This window comes from Mycothermus thermophilus (assembly GCF_041956435.1).
Source record: "Mycothermus thermophilus strain CBS 625.91 unplaced genomic scaffold VTJ04scaffold_3, whole genome shotgun sequence".
Classification (NCBI taxonomy): Eukaryota; Fungi; Ascomycota; class Sordariomycetes; order Sordariales; family Chaetomiaceae; genus Mycothermus; species Mycothermus thermophilus.
The window spans coordinates 3,236,883-3,251,271 of NW_027191429.1; the positions used below are offsets into that span (position 1 = coordinate 3,236,883).

The 14,389-nt window shown below is 55.8% G+C and overlaps 6 protein-coding genes across 6 annotated transcripts; 3 read left to right on the forward strand and 3 right to left on the reverse strand.

Moving 5' to 3' along the window:
* Nucleotides 1–664: 664 nt before the first annotated feature.
* Nucleotides 665–2,308, forward strand: VTJ04DRAFT_5334 (uncharacterized protein; the record flags this gene model as incomplete). Its single annotated transcript, XM_069363439.1, has 2 exons — nt 665–2,209; nt 2,276–2,308. 2 exons carry the CDS (start codon nt 665–667, stop codon nt 2,306–2,308), a joined length of 1,578 nt encoding a protein of 525 aa, XP_069220285.1.
* An 80-nt stretch (nt 2,309–2,388) lies between these two features.
* On the reverse strand, nt 2,389–2,775 carry VTJ04DRAFT_5335 (uncharacterized protein; the record flags this gene model as incomplete). The annotated part of the gene is made up of 2 exons (XM_069363440.1): nt 2,389–2,630; nt 2,754–2,775. 2 exons carry the CDS (start codon nt 2,773–2,775, stop codon nt 2,389–2,391), a joined length of 264 nt encoding a protein of 87 aa, XP_069220286.1.
* Nucleotides 2,776–3,201: 426 nt separating this feature from the next.
* On the forward strand, nt 3,202–4,489 carry VTJ04DRAFT_5336 (uncharacterized protein; the record flags this gene model as incomplete). The annotated part of the gene is made up of 2 exons (XM_069363441.1): nt 3,202–3,430; nt 3,492–4,489. The coding sequence occupies 2 exons, from the start codon at nt 3,202–3,204 to the stop codon at nt 4,487–4,489; spliced, it is 1,227 nt and encodes a 408-aa protein (XP_069220287.1).
* A 1,728-nt stretch (nt 4,490–6,217) lies between these two features.
* On the forward strand, nt 6,218–7,998 carry VTJ04DRAFT_5337 (uncharacterized protein; the record flags this gene model as incomplete). Its single annotated transcript, XM_069363442.1, has 3 exons — nt 6,218–7,194; nt 7,272–7,692; nt 7,816–7,998. 3 exons carry the CDS (start codon nt 6,218–6,220, stop codon nt 7,996–7,998), a joined length of 1,581 nt encoding a protein of 526 aa, XP_069220288.1.
* Nucleotides 7,999–8,385: 387 nt separating this feature from the next.
* Nucleotides 8,386–9,541, reverse strand: VTJ04DRAFT_5338 (uncharacterized protein; the record flags this gene model as incomplete). The annotated part of the gene is made up of 4 exons (XM_069363443.1): nt 8,386–8,436; nt 8,523–8,541; nt 8,634–8,712; nt 8,818–9,541. 4 exons carry the CDS (start codon nt 9,539–9,541, stop codon nt 8,386–8,388), a joined length of 873 nt encoding a protein of 290 aa, XP_069220289.1.
* A 1,357-nt stretch (nt 9,542–10,898) lies between these two features.
* Nucleotides 10,899–11,342, reverse strand: VTJ04DRAFT_5339 (uncharacterized protein; the record flags this gene model as incomplete). The annotated part of the gene is made up of 2 exons (XM_069363444.1): nt 10,899–11,249; nt 11,313–11,342. 2 exons carry the CDS (start codon nt 11,340–11,342, stop codon nt 10,899–10,901), a joined length of 381 nt encoding a protein of 126 aa, XP_069220290.1.
* Between the last annotated feature and the right edge of the window lie 3,047 nt (nt 11,343–14,389).

Sequence of the window (14,389 nt, forward strand, 5' to 3'; positions counted from 1 at the left end):
AACAAACGAAAGCATTCCATCCAATCTCGAGGTTTGAGGTGTGAGAACCATCAAGGACTTCATCATTGTTGTCCTCGTCGTCGTCCAGTGTCGGGCATGTCAGGGGATGCTCCACTGCTGGGTTAGGGTCTGGCAGTTGGCGATTGGCCGCCACGGGCCGGTATTTTACAGCGACCACCAGCCCCCTTTAGACGCGCTTTTGGGTGGGCCGGACACGCCAAACGCGCCGAAAAACCGCGTCCTGCAGCGGGTGCGAAACGACCACGGTCCCGCAGACACGACCACGACCTTCCATCTTAAAAGCTATCAAAATCCCCACAACCCCGGCCACACACATTCCCTCTCTTCGGCTTTCTCCCTTTAAGTAATCGGCCACCTCGTCCGACCACCACCTCGACCTTTTCACCGGCCGACTTTCGAATTGTCTTGTATTTCATCGACACTCATCATCTCGACATCCTGCCTGCTTTGTAAGCTGCATCCGCGCACGCTCGACTTAGACGGAAAAACGCCGCAGAGCGTTCAACACATCACCACAGAGCGACGCGTTTTCTCGTGATCCGACCCCGATTCTTTCCACCCACACCACTCCAAACTTTCCCAGCCGCGAGGGAACAGTTTGGGTTTGAATTGTAATGAACAGAGTGTAACAACTTGAAGAACCATGGACTCCTCTCCGTCGACCGGCTCCAAGATGGCCGAGCCTACCCTGCCCACCGCGGCCGGCGTGAAGCGCCCTGCCCCGTCTCTCCTCCCGGCTTTCGAGCCTCTATCGTCATCTCCAGTTCTTCCGCGGCCTGCGAAGCGTCACGCCGGCTCCAATGCCTTCCTCAAGTACCCGACCCCGGTGCCGACTTCGAGCACCGGCATTCTGTCATCCAGCCCACCGCGTCTCGGGTCGCGTCCCCCCCTGAAGCGGACCCTCTCATCAGCCTCGGAGCGGACTCCGCTCTCGAGCGTTCCTTCAGTTCAATTGAACGAGAATGGCGAGGTTCTTTTGATGGGCCGGTCTAGCAGCTCGTCCCATTACCAGCTGTCCGCCAACCGCCTCATCAGCCGCGTTCACGTCAAGGCCCGTTACGTTCCCGCCTCCAACCCGCTTGAGCCCAACAAGATCGAGATCGTCTGCACCGGTTGGAACGGCCTCAAGCTGCACTGCCAGGGCCAAACCTGGGAACTGGCCAAGGGTGATTCCTTCACTTCGGAGACGGAGGGCGCCGAGATTATGCTGGACGTGCAGGACGCGCGTGTTTTGGTGCGCTGGCCGCGGAAGGATAAGGACCATGACGCGCTCGGCCACCTGAGTGACTCGACTTGGGATGAGTCGCCGCGGAGGAACGCGAGGGCGGGCTCGGAGTTGCCAGGCAGTCCGCTTAAGAGGCACACGCGTCTGGCCAGCCCAGAGTCCCCGACTCCGGCCAACCTGTCAACCTCGATCGGGAGCCTGGATGGCATTCTTGCTGGTGCTACCCATGAAGAGGACGACGATGCACCTGTGGAGATTTATGAGGACGCCAGCGCTGATGAGAAGTCGCCAACGCGTGCTAAGGGCCACGCCGCGGATCGGAGCTTCGCGACGCAGAAGGGTGATGATGGTGACAGCTTCTCGAGCGACCTGAGCGACCCGCAGTCTGATGATGACAACGAGAACGAGAACGACCCGATCTTCCATTCTTTCGCATTCGCCAACAGCTTCTCAAACGCAGTTACCGCGAAAAAGGTCCGCCAACCTCGCCGCTCCTTGGCCCATGCCCTCGAGTCCTCCCCGCTGGGCATCACCAACAACTCCTCGTCCAGCACTGACAGCAACACCCAGCAAGAAACCCCGGCTGCCCCGGCGGCCCCCGCGCCGCAGGAGCTCGACCCCGCCACGCGTGCCGGCATGTCAAAGGAAGCCGCCGACACACTGCGCAACCACATGGTCAATCAGCTTGCCTTTTCGCGTCTGTCTTCGACTCCTCTGTCGACCATCATGAACAACCTGCCTGCCGACGAGCGCCGCACGTATAGCAGGGAGCAGCTCCGTATTATTATTGAGTCTACCCCGTGTGTGGGAATTATCCGCCGGCAAGGCAAGGACGCCGCCGGCAAGCCGCTGGAGAGCGAGTACTACTACACGCCCGAACTGGATGAGGATGAACAGCGCCGTATCGCGGTCACGGATGGGCTTCGGAAGCCGACTCTGAGGAACTGCCGGAAGCAGCATAAGGTGAGTTCTTCGCATGAGGGTACCATCGGTATGAGGTGGGATGTGTGACTGACTTGTGGGCTCTAGCAATATTACTGGAAGCGGCCCAGGACTCCGTAAAGGGTCAGAGGATACTGCCTCCTCTCCAACCATGTCATATTCCGATACAACCATCAGCGCCTTTGCAAGTATCGTCGTGCTCAACGGGCCTTCTCGGATAATATTGCCGTCGTATGGCTGGAATTGGGCAATGGACTGTTTGCTCGCTTCATCGTGGTGTTGATCTGGCTCGGTGTCGCCTTTTCATTTTCTCTCCTCATCTGGCTTTCTCTGTTTTTATCTCTTCCCTCTGTCTCTTTGCCTGCCTCGGAGGGTTGCATAGCGCATGGCGTTTTCTCGGGGTTGCGCGTTTGGTCGGTCTTGTTTCCTGCTTTGTCGCTATCTGTATGATGTATTGTATCCTTCCATTACTTCTATGACTGGGGTTCTCGGGAGGAGGATCACAAAAAGGTAGTGTGGCTATCTGATCTTGGTTTTAGTCAGAGATAGGAGGGGGGTGGATGACGGATGGCGGACGGAGCAGCCATTGCCAGTTGTAGGTGAGAATCTGAGTTGTCGGAATGTATGATATGTAAACAATGCTAGGTGTCCATTTTTAGGCCGTAGATGAGGTTGATTTAGCGGCCCTGGCGATCGCCGTCAGAATGACGAAGATGCGTTCAACTGAGAACTGGTGATGGTTGGCCCTGATGATGTGTACGTCGAGGTTGTGGTGTGGGCTGAGTTGTCCAACGAATTCCCCACTTACCGAATCAGGCAAGTGGCAGGGATGGCATCCCGCCCGGCCGCAGAGGCCTTGAGCCAATCGATAAGAAGGGAAAGTGGGTCTTTGATAAGCCAAAATTTCCTGGCTGCTTGCTTGTTGCAGTTCGAGATCCGAAAACAACGGCACAACAAACGGCCAGCATCAACTTTGGACCCGACTGTCGCCGATTCGTCACAAACCTGCGACAATGTCCAACTCAACAGCTGTCGTCAAGGCATCCGATGCCGAGGTGGTTCCTGTCGACCCGGCCCAGACATTGAAAGCCTGCAAGGCCCTCGTCGCCCACATCAAGAAGACGGCGGCACAGCCCCGGGAAGATGGCAAGAAGGATCTTCTCGCCGACGAAGAGTCGACCATCGCCGAGACGCCCATCTGGCTGACTCTCACCACCAAAAAGCACATTCACGATTCTCACCGTATGTGCTGGTCTTCCTCGTCTCAACGCCCCTCAAAGCTAACACAGCCTGTACAACCTAGGTCTCCAACCTGGCAAGATCGTCCTCCCACACCCGCTCAACACCGCCGAAGACATCAGCATCTGCCTGATCACCGCCGATCCGCAGCGTTACTACAAGAACCTCGTCGCCGATGAGTTCCCCGAGGACCTGCGCGCCAAGATCGGTCGTGTTATCGACATCAGCCACCTCCGCGCTAAGTTCAAAGCCTTCGAGGCCCAGCGCAAGCTTTTTAGCGAGCACCATGTCTTCCTCGCTGACGACCGCATCATCAACCGCCTCCCCAAGGCCTTGGGGAAAACCTTTTACAAGACCACCGTCAAGCGGCCCATCCCCGTCGTGCTCATGGCCCAGCGGCCCAAAGAAAACGGCAAGCGCGTTCCCTCGACCAAGACGGGCAGCAAGAAGCCGAAGCGCGATCCGGCCGAGAACGCCAACGCCCGCCCAGCCGCCGAGATCGTGAACGAGATTCGCCGCGCCATGGGCGCCGCCCTGGTCCACCTGAGCCCGACGACCAACACTGCCGTGCGCGTCGGCTTTGCGTCGTGGGAGCCGGAGCACCTGGCCGACAACGTGACGACCGTGGTGCGCGAGCTCGTCGGCCGCTTCGTTCCGCAGGGCTGGCGCAACGTGCGCAACATCTACGTCAAGGGCCCCGAGACCGCCGCCCTGCCCATCTACCAGACCGACGAGCTGTGGCTGGACGAGTCCAAGGTCGTGCCTGACGGGCAGGAGCCGCCGAGCGCGCTCCCGGGCAAGGCTCGCCCGGCGGCGGAGAAGCCAAACATTGGCAAGAAGCGCAAGCCGTTGGAGGAGGCTGCGCCGCCCGCGGTGGAGGAGAAGGGCAAGGAGCTCGCGGCGCCCGCGGAGGCGGAGGCGGAGAGGCCGAAGAAGAAGGCTAAGAAGGCTGCTCCACAGCCGGAGGCTGGTGAGGATAAGTTGGATAAGGAGATTGTGGAGCGCAAGGCCAAGTTGAAGCAGCAGAAGAAGAAGGCGGCGGGAAAGGTGGGCGGTATTTGATGGGGGGTATGCACACTTATTAGGTAAATCATGGGGTGGTGCATTTGGGGAGGTGTTGGGGGCGGCAGGCCTCTGGTCGATCAGCCTGGATGACCCTTCCCGGCCTGGTTTGCATGGGGTACATTTTGGAGTTTGGAGTCCATGGGTCAAAAGGATTTCTTCGGATGTTCCTGTTCATTGTGTCTTGCCCGAGGTAGAGACTAAAACGAGGAAGGGTCTTGTCGGACAACTGCAGCTAGGGATGCAGAGCGGTCCATGTCTTCTGCTAGCATGTGTGTGTGTGATGAAAGTCTGTATGCTGCCCCTTACCCTACTCCTGGCAGAAGGTGTTCAGGATCAGGACCTCCAGGCCTGCAACCGTGTATGCTGCAGTGGAGTGATGAGAGAGTCACCATAGTGGATGGCCATAACCCAGAACACAATTGCCGATGGAAGGGTACAGCGAGCTTGCAGCGTACATGCATTGGGGCATGCACCCTGACTTGATGCATCCCGTCCATCCTCTACCGAAGAATTGTGACGACTCCCCGGCTGTGTGAAAGAGAGTCGGAAAGGCATCAAAGAACGGGTAAACACTTGCTGGGGGTTGCAGAGAGATGGCGAAGATATATACATGTCACTAATAGAGGGATCCTTGGGAAGATGCTAAGTCGTAGTAGCTGGCTGGCTTGATGTAACTGTCCCATTCGCTCAATTCAGATAGCTATGCCCAATATCAGTGTCGTCATCCTCGTTGCATCTCAGGTAAGTTAATGACAGCCAGAGTCACCCGCTACCGGGTACATGGACTTGGGCCAACAGCCCCGAAATTCTCTGGGTCTTGGGTACAATCTCGATTCAGATTGCTCTCCAACACTGGCGGAGCACCAGTTCCCCAGATCCCCTCCCCATCTGCTTACTCCGCATCCCGCCTGATCACTCCCCCTCTTCCCCAGCCCCGCGTGGCTCGCTGTCTACTTTTGGTGTCCGAGATGCACAGTTCCTGGTTTAGACTGCATCATCTCCTCCGCTTCGCGTTCCCGAGCAGGCCACAACAGCAAGTCACACGCAGCGCGGACCCCAATGTCTTGTCTTTGGCATATTTGGACCCGAGTAGGCGGAACGGGGAGAGACGGGATCCCACGCAAGGTAGGTTCCTGAGGTCTTTTCGGGTCTGTGACAATGGATGGTTGGGCCATATTAGGAGAGTGGCCAACCTTCAGCCGGGTTTCTAAGCAAGCTTGCATGGCTTGTCAGCAATCGTCAGCTCCCATCCCGATCCTGCGCGTGGGCAGTTTATGGGAACACGGCAGATGGAACGCCGGCTATCTGATGCGACACGAAAGGTGGTGTTGGAGGTTCGTTGTTTACCTGTGACAGCGGGATGTGTAGCCGTGGTATCCTGAAGGAGAAGGAGAGGGTGGCCAGAGCACGGAGGAGATGGCTGCTGACAATGGACTTCAATGGGCATATAACCACGATTCCCCTGGGTGTGTTCTCTCCATTCCGTGCTTTTGAGGACGAGAAGCCTCGCTGTTTATCACCTATAACACCGCCTGACGCTAGTCCAAGCAACTTCAACAGTTGTGTCGGACACAGTCGTGCTTTGCATCTGAGGTCGAGTACGGCTCCTCGCTCCTTGCTCCATTGCATGACGGAGGGAGTGTTCTTGAAGGTTCAACCCCAATCGTTCGAATTGATCACCTTCCTGTCCACCATTGGTCACCCCTAACTACCTAGACGTTCACCATGGGCGTGCTCTACGCAGCTGGGGAGGGACACGCAACCCGATCCCTCCTGGGCACTGCCATCGCCGTGATCACCACCCACTGGGTGCTCATCCTCGTCAGCTTCATCGTCATCCGCGCGCTGTACCGGCGCTACGTCTCACCTCTTCACAAATACCCCGGTCCCTTCCTGGCCTCCGTCTCCCGGCTATGGAAGGTCCTGTCAACGGCCTCCGGCCACACCCACCTCGACCACATTGCGCTGCACCGCAAGTACGGCCCCGTGGTGCGCATCGCGCCCAATGAGGTGTCCGTCTCATCGCCCGAGGCGGCGCGCACCCTGCTCAGCGCCGGCAGACGCTTCTTCAAGACGCCCTTCTACGCCGTGTTCCCGCCGCCCGAGAACCCGGACATCTTTACTGAGACACGCGAGGAGGTGCACGCCGTGAAGAAGCGCGTGGCGAATGTGCCGTATGGCATGGCGGCAATGCAGCAGTTGAGTCCGTTTATTGATGACACGGTGGAAGTGTTGATGGGGAAGATTGACGAGCATGTTAATAACAATGCGTCGTCTGGCAAGGGTGTGTTTGATTTGGGGAATTATCTCCATTACTTTGCGTTCGATGTGCTGGGCGAGGTGGCGTTCAGTCGAAGTTTTGGCTTCCTCGCCGAGGGCCGCGATGTTGATGACGCCATCAAAACCATCGACCGCTCGCAGACATACAACGGTATCGTGGGCCAGGTGCCTGAGCTCGATTACCTGCTGCGCCGCAACCCGCTGTGGAAGTTGATCCCCTGGTTGAGCACCAAGAACGCCCTCATCACTCGCATGGCTCTCGAGGAAATGGCCCGCCGGCAGCCGTTTGACAAGGACAATGCCGGCTTGCTCCGCAACGGCGACGGCCGCCAGGACCTCATGGCCAGCTTGATACAGGGACATCTCAAGGATCCGCAACGGTTTTCGGAGGGTGATGTATTTGCCGTTGCTCATGGCGCCATGTAGGTCATCCCGTTCCCCTGTTATGAGTATTACCTCACATCCATCCTTTTCTAACCGCTTGGCCCCAACTTCCCAGCTTCGCCGGCTCCGACTCCACCGCCTCAACCATGCAATCCTTCTTCTGGCACGTCCTTTCCGATCCCCGCGTCTACGAGCGCCTCGTGCGCGAGCTCTCAGATGCTGTGCGCGTCGGTACCATCCCTGCCCAAGGAAACCTCACCTGGAACCAGTCCCAATCACTCGCGTACTTCCAGGCGTGCCTCAAGGAGGCGATGCGCGTCCGGCCTGCTGTCGGGCTCAACATCACCCGGCTTGTTCCCCCGGAGGGCGCGGAACTGGATGGCCATTTCTTCCCTGGGGGTACGACGGTTGCGTGTAATGGCTGGGTGTTGCATAGGGATAGGGAAGTGTTCGGGGAGGATGCGGATGAGTATAGGCCCGAGAGGTGGTTGGGGGATGAGGAACGGGTAAAGAGAATGGAGAGGTATATGTTTCAGGTGAGTTTGGTTTCGTTTTGTGTTCTGCTTGCTCGAATTATTTTCTTTCCTCTCGCCTTTGTGTCCATTGTTCGTTCATACCTTCATCTGGCTATCTGGTGAGCTGCTAACGACGATATATAGTTTGGTGGCGGAAGTCATCTCTGCATCGGCCGCAACCTGGCGTTGCTTGAGATCAACAAGGTCGTGCCTCGTCTTTTGAGGGAGTACCGCTTCGAGCTTGTTCATCCAGGGCGACCGCTCAAAACGCACGCGTCATTCTTCGTGGTTCAGTCTGGGCTTGAGGTGTATGTGAAGAAGGCGTAATGGTGACACAGTAGGTCAATGTGGACGGAAGGAGGCCAGCGGGTTCTTCGTCAAGGAGGCTGAAACTACCTACCTAGCATCGAACTCTTCGAACGTGAACGTTTCCGCCGTGGGTCTAGCATCGGAGGGCGGGTTCCTTGGACATGTGAAATTGGGTCTTCGAACTTCGCGGCAACAGACGGCTAATCAGACATGCCACGGATTTTCTCGTTTCGGCACGAAATCATGGTGGTTCGGAATTTTCCAGTTGTTTAGGTATATTAACAGATGAACAGAAAGTCATATTAACTTTGGATATCATCAAAACATTGGTCTCCTTTTCCCAACCATAGCCGATGGGCACTTTTCTTCCCCGAGCCGATCATGTGATCCCTTCCGAGTGGACTTTTATCTCCTCACACAGACGTACCACCCAACCAGCAACCTGTCGCAATCGATCTGTTGCCATGTCATGTCAGAAACTGTTCTGTTTATAAAACGTAGGGACACGTTATCAGAGGGAAATGCGGAGGATGGTGACTTACCTGAGGATTCATGGCATAGCTGTCGCAAAAAGCAAAAGCAAAGCGTGTTAGCCAGTTCCGCGCCTTGACATAGTATGATCCGCAATGTTAATATTGTCCGGGTTGACTTACAAGTCCAACAAAGTAAGGCCGTTCCTCTGCGCCAAACTGCGGCATGAATCGCCGGTGAGGATTTGGTCGTAACTCCAGCCTATTTTGAGAGGGTGAATTAGCGTCATCACTGATCCTGATTCCAACCCCCTTTTTCTTCTTTCTCCCACAGAAGCGTCAGTTTGCGCCAGACGGAGATACTCACAGTTCGTTGGCGTGCCCGGGATAATGGGGCGACCGGTCGGCGAGGGCGTCGCTGTTGTACGGACAGTAGTCGGTGAGCCAACGCACGTCGTGGCCGTGACTAAGCGCGTAGAGGTAGAAACAGAGGTGATGGTTGACACACTGGTAATGATGCTTGTCAATCTCACTGTCGAAGTGGCCGACGCCGACACGGTGCGCGTCGTTGTGACGGTGGACGCGCCGGTGGTCCGGGTCACTGTGACGGTCACGGTCGAGGGGCCGCCGGGGTTGCCGCCGCCGGGGGTCGTGCTGGGTCTAGCGCTGCTGCTGCTGCCGCCGCCGGGGCCGAGGCAGACGCCCCATTGCGGCTGGCACCCGGTGCCGCAGTGGTCGAGGGTGCTTCCGCAATAGCCGGCCTGGGAGCAGCAATCGCCGAAGCCCGAGTTGGAGCAGGTGACGCCCCCGCCGCATCGGCCATCCTTGCTGATGGGCTGGGAGCCGCCGCTGCCGGGGTCCGCGACTCCTTGGACGCAGTAGGCGTAGCCGGGGATGAGGTTGTTGCAGTCGTACACGTCCGGGTTCGAGCGGAGGAAGTCGGTCATGGTGATCCCGGCGGCCCGAGCAAGCGATGCGCACGAGTCGCCCGGCTGGGCGGTGATGGTGCGAGTACAAGCGGCCGCGGCCCGCTGCGAGAGGCCACCGAGGGCCAGCAGCAGAGCGCCCTTGAACGGCGATGAGGCGACCATGATGGGGAGCGAGACGTACGAGACCAGTTCTTAGGGCTAGGTATCGACGGCTCGAGCTGGAGGGGGATATATCCACCTGGTGAGCGCCTGGTCTAGGGACGAAGAGCCGGAATCATAGGAGATTCCGGAGGTAGAGCGCCGTTCCATGCCGATTTAAGTATCTGAAGATTTCCGGGCTCATTTGATTCTGACGAACCACCAAGGTTGCGACCGCAAACCGTAGCCGGTCCAATGTTACGTCAATCACGACGACGTCGTCGGTTCCAGAAAACCGCTGTAGGATCCTGCCAGTTTCTCGTGCGGTGTCCGGACCGTTATATTCGCGGAGACAGGCCGGGAGCACCCGAAGTCGTATCTGCCGGGGCCAAGAGGTGGAGTGTAGGGACTAATTATAGCGGCACAATAAACGAGTCTTACCCGTACCAAGACCGCGACCCTGGACCGATGGACAGATAATATGTGGTTAAAGGGCTACCCCGCGAAGATTAATATACCAGATACGTGTTACGATCCTGGTTCCCTTCTGGTGGATGATACTTGCGCACCAACAGGCTAATTTGCGTGTTCCTGCGGCCAGCCTTAAGAACTCAAGACGCCTCCCACTTGAGTGCAAGTTCACGTTTCTGGATTTAACGACTTGCCTGTTCCTGCATCAGAGTCACAGCGGAGTAGTCGAGTCCATGGATACCTCTGGTGCTGGCGTTGTGGTGCGGGTCTGGATGCGACAGCAAAGCGAATGGTGATGTTCCAACCAGTCATGCTACCGCAGAAGGTTTCTAGCTTGCTGCAGTGAAAATGACTCGCAGATTTTGGATGTGAAGTGACTGTACATCCGCAAAGTTTTGTATCAGCCTGGAAGACTACCTACGTAAGGCAATTATGAAAATGACAACAAGTCTCGCTAGGATCTAATGATGGTAATATAATGGGAAATACACTAGCTTAATAGAACCAATATATGTCATACAGTAATGAAGGCAGCATCGTGGTCCAGGAACTAAGTTTACGAAGGGTCTCAACTCCGCGTAATTGGGTTGGAAAAAGAGCAGAGGGACATTTCATTTTCTTGACAAACTGTGAACTACAGCTCGGGTACATCATGATGTCCAGTGAGAAGAAAGCACAAGAAACGAAATGAAAAGAAATCCATCCATTACCAGTACCCCTTTCCTTGCTATGATCCAGAAGTATCAAACCAACTCCGTGTTGAGCCTTTCCACCACCAATGTCTATCTATTGTATTGCCATCCAAATTCCCAATGACACGTGATTTTTTGGTCCGTCAGGTCCTGTGATGTTTCAAAACCAAAACCCCAACTCCTTGCCATAGTGAGATGAATAATACCGAAGCCAATGGTCACAGACGCAAATTCTGCGTATTATTAATCAACTCCTTACTTCCCGCAGGGGTTGAGTTATCGGCGTGAGTGCGGCGGCACTTTTCGCACCGCCCTCCCGTGTCTCGTGGATGCCGGATCTGGGCAGAGGTGACGGGACAGACGAAAACGCGTTTTGAACAAGGGGTGTGGACCTGGAAACATGATGGACACTCCTTGTCGGGCCGGGCTGACGGGCTCTCGATGCGGTAGCCGGTGTTTGGGCAGACGAAAACAGATTGCCAGATAATGTCGTGGCTCGCCTGGCATTGCTGGCAGAGGCCTAGCGGAGTGTCGATCTCGTCCCCCGTGGAAGGGCAGAAGTAGGAGGGCTGGGTCAATGTGTAAGTGGAAAGTTGAAGAGACAGGTATTAACTCATTGGCATAGGACATACCTGGAGAACGGAAGAGTGCTTTTGTCCCATGGTTGTTCGTTTGATAATGAGTGTTGTGGAACTTTGAATGTGAATGCTCAGAAGTATATATTCTGTCTATGTCGATGTTTGTTTTCAGGCACGAGGTGCAAGTCGAAGGTCTATATTGGTTAAGACATCATGGATTAGAGAGATTGCTGTATTCCGTGAGGCAGCCTTGATCGGCCGGTTCAGTAAGGGGTGGCTGTAAGATCTCGTACGACCGGTTTGTCTTGTCGAGCCTCAGTGTTGATATGAATGACGTTGTGAGCAGCCCAGGAGATGGGCGGTGGGGGCGATACTCAGCAACAACAGGAGATTTGAAAGGCACAGCCGCATCCAGAATATGGGACGAACAAGGTCAGGCCGTTGGCAATTCCTTGCGGGTAGCCACCGGAGAATATAACGTCAAATCCCGCGTTTCTTGCCACGTGCTCTCGGGGATCAGGGAATCAAGGGGGGCCGTGAGACGTTGCATCTCCAACGTTGGGGACCTACGGAGTATGTCAGAGGATGGGAAACACAAAAGTGAGAAACGCAAGAATCGCAACAACCAAAACATCCAGAACGTCCAACAGATCCTTGGCTGCAACATTGGCAGCTTGTCAAATAGCAAGGCCACACCAACATGGCGCAAATTCACCATTGCGTTGCTTCATCGGGCAACTTCTCCGGCTATCTTGTCGGCGCACGTCCCTCAAGAGGGCGCGCCCGGAGTGTTTTCCGCGAGAGCGCGAGGGTCTGGTCAACATCGCATCCGCAGCAGAGGAGGGGTTCCAGAACTTGGCTTACACAACAGGCCAATGCGGTGTGACATCTTCGCCTTGCGGGAATCCTGAATCCTTGGCAGCGTTTCGCCGCGTTCCTTCGGAACCCTCCCCGAGACGGTGTCAGATTCGCCATGATTGACGGTTGGCCGAGGAGATCAGCAAGCATGGACTAAACAAGAGAAATTGCCAGGCAATTCGGCGGGCATCGTCCCCTCTTTTTCAGTCTTGGAAGATCGGGAAGTCTTGCATCATGAGCAGGCTCATCTTGTGTTGTCGACATACCCCTTTCTGTCTCTCACAAAGAGTTACCTTCCACCTGAGAGAGCGTTGATGATGGCATGGTCCGGGGGCACGTCACACCCACCTCGGCCCTGGAGCAAGCCGCGAACCCCCTGCTTGCATCCCCTGCCCCGGACCAACGGGGCCTGGAACGGGCATCGCACAGGTCTCGGCGGCGCCATCCGCGGGCTAGCGGCCGGCTGGCCCTCCCCGACCACGCTGTCCGCAGGGGACCTGGTTCTCCAGAACACTCCTACAACCCCCCACCTCCAAAGCCCCTCAACGACATGCTGTCAGCCAACATGATGAGGAAAGGAAACATATATTTTCTGCGACACGTCAATTGCAGGCGTTGGCCGGAGGGGTAGAACGGAGGGTGCCGAGCATATTGCGTAAGAGATGAATCCTTCAATATAAAGGTGGAGGATCCCCTGCTTCCTGTCAGCCGAGCGAACCTGCTATTGCACGTGTTGGTGGTGTCGTTGGCAGAGGCGCCATGTGAATCCCACGTGGCTGCCACGCGGCGAAATGGAAAAGAAAACGATATCACTGCAAACCTCTGACGCCCGTCTTATCGGCTCGGGGCTGGAGTGATCCGATCCTCCTCTCTGGCTGAAGATGGCATGACCGCCATGTCGTCAACAAGATCCGGTAAAACACAACGGAAAGCCCGAGATTGGAGGAGGAATGACCCTCCCGTGATTTTCACACTCGAACCTAAGTGATTCACCTTCATCACTCAAGGAGAAATGAGGAAGGCGGATGAAAAATGACAACCTGGAATATATTATCTGCAGAGCGAATCCATGACTCCTTTGAAAGCATGAAGCCCTTATCAACTATTAATAATGCCTTCTGATCAGCGACCAAAAATCCATCCTGTCTCACTTCACCACTTGCCCTTGCGATCTGGAAACCTAAATGTCTGTAAGTGAGGGATGTCTAGGACCTGGAAGTACTCATTTCGCGAAGGAAGTTCCGGGAACCCATTCAGAGTCGTGACTCACGGCGGGAACCTAGATATGTCAAGGTTCTGATGTATATGCGCTAGGAACTCTTTCATTGATATTCCGTCGTTGATCTCAGCACCACGACACCATAGGAGAGGGTTGCCTGCAGTTGAGAACGCAGCGACTCTAAGGCCTTTGCACGACGTTCTAGCACGAAGTTCAGAAGTCGAGACATCAGGCGTGCTGACCTCTAGATGGGTATATGATGTGCGTGATGTGGCCGGCATGAAACACCGTGGCAACGCCACCAAGGAAAACCTGATCCCCCAATAAGCGCTCTTGAATTGGAGTAGGTGGCCAAGAGTTTGCGGTCACCAAAGCAGATGCCACCGAGAAGTATGAAGCAGGAGGTCGCCACGGAAGAAGCTTGACCATGAAGCATCTGACGCCGTAGGTGGTCTAAGCCGCTTTCTTTACTTTTTCAAATAGACCAGGGAAATGTTCACAAGCTGCCGGAGGTGAGTGAAGCATTCCTCGCGGGTGGACTCGAGGAGGTGTATGTCGTTGACCATTCCACCCGTCGGCGTGATCTCAAACGAGTTGTTGAGGCTGTTTTGCTCGGGATCCCGCAACGGCTTGTTGACGTCGTCATCCAGACCTTTGGTCGAGAATGCGTCTAACCAAATGGTCCGGCATACGAACGAGTGGACGGTTGTTCAGGACCTGAATCCCGATGCTTGGCGTAAGACAAGCCCAAGTGATCTTGATCTCAACCAGGGGGCATCATAGAAGAACACTTGAAACGGTATCGCAAACGGGGAATCGTCGACCGTGCCAACCATATCCGCCGCGCCAACTCTCCGAAACGTGCCATCACCCGGGTTGTTGAAGAAGCAGGACATTGATGCAACGGATTGACCGCGGGCGATGCTCGGTCATGAGGTGCCGAATGGGGACTGCGTACAGAGGCTGGGAGAAGACAGTATCATCGGACGGCTGATCCAAGTATGCTGTGACGATCTGTTTCCCTTGACGGTCGTAGAGAGTGGCATCATCGAAA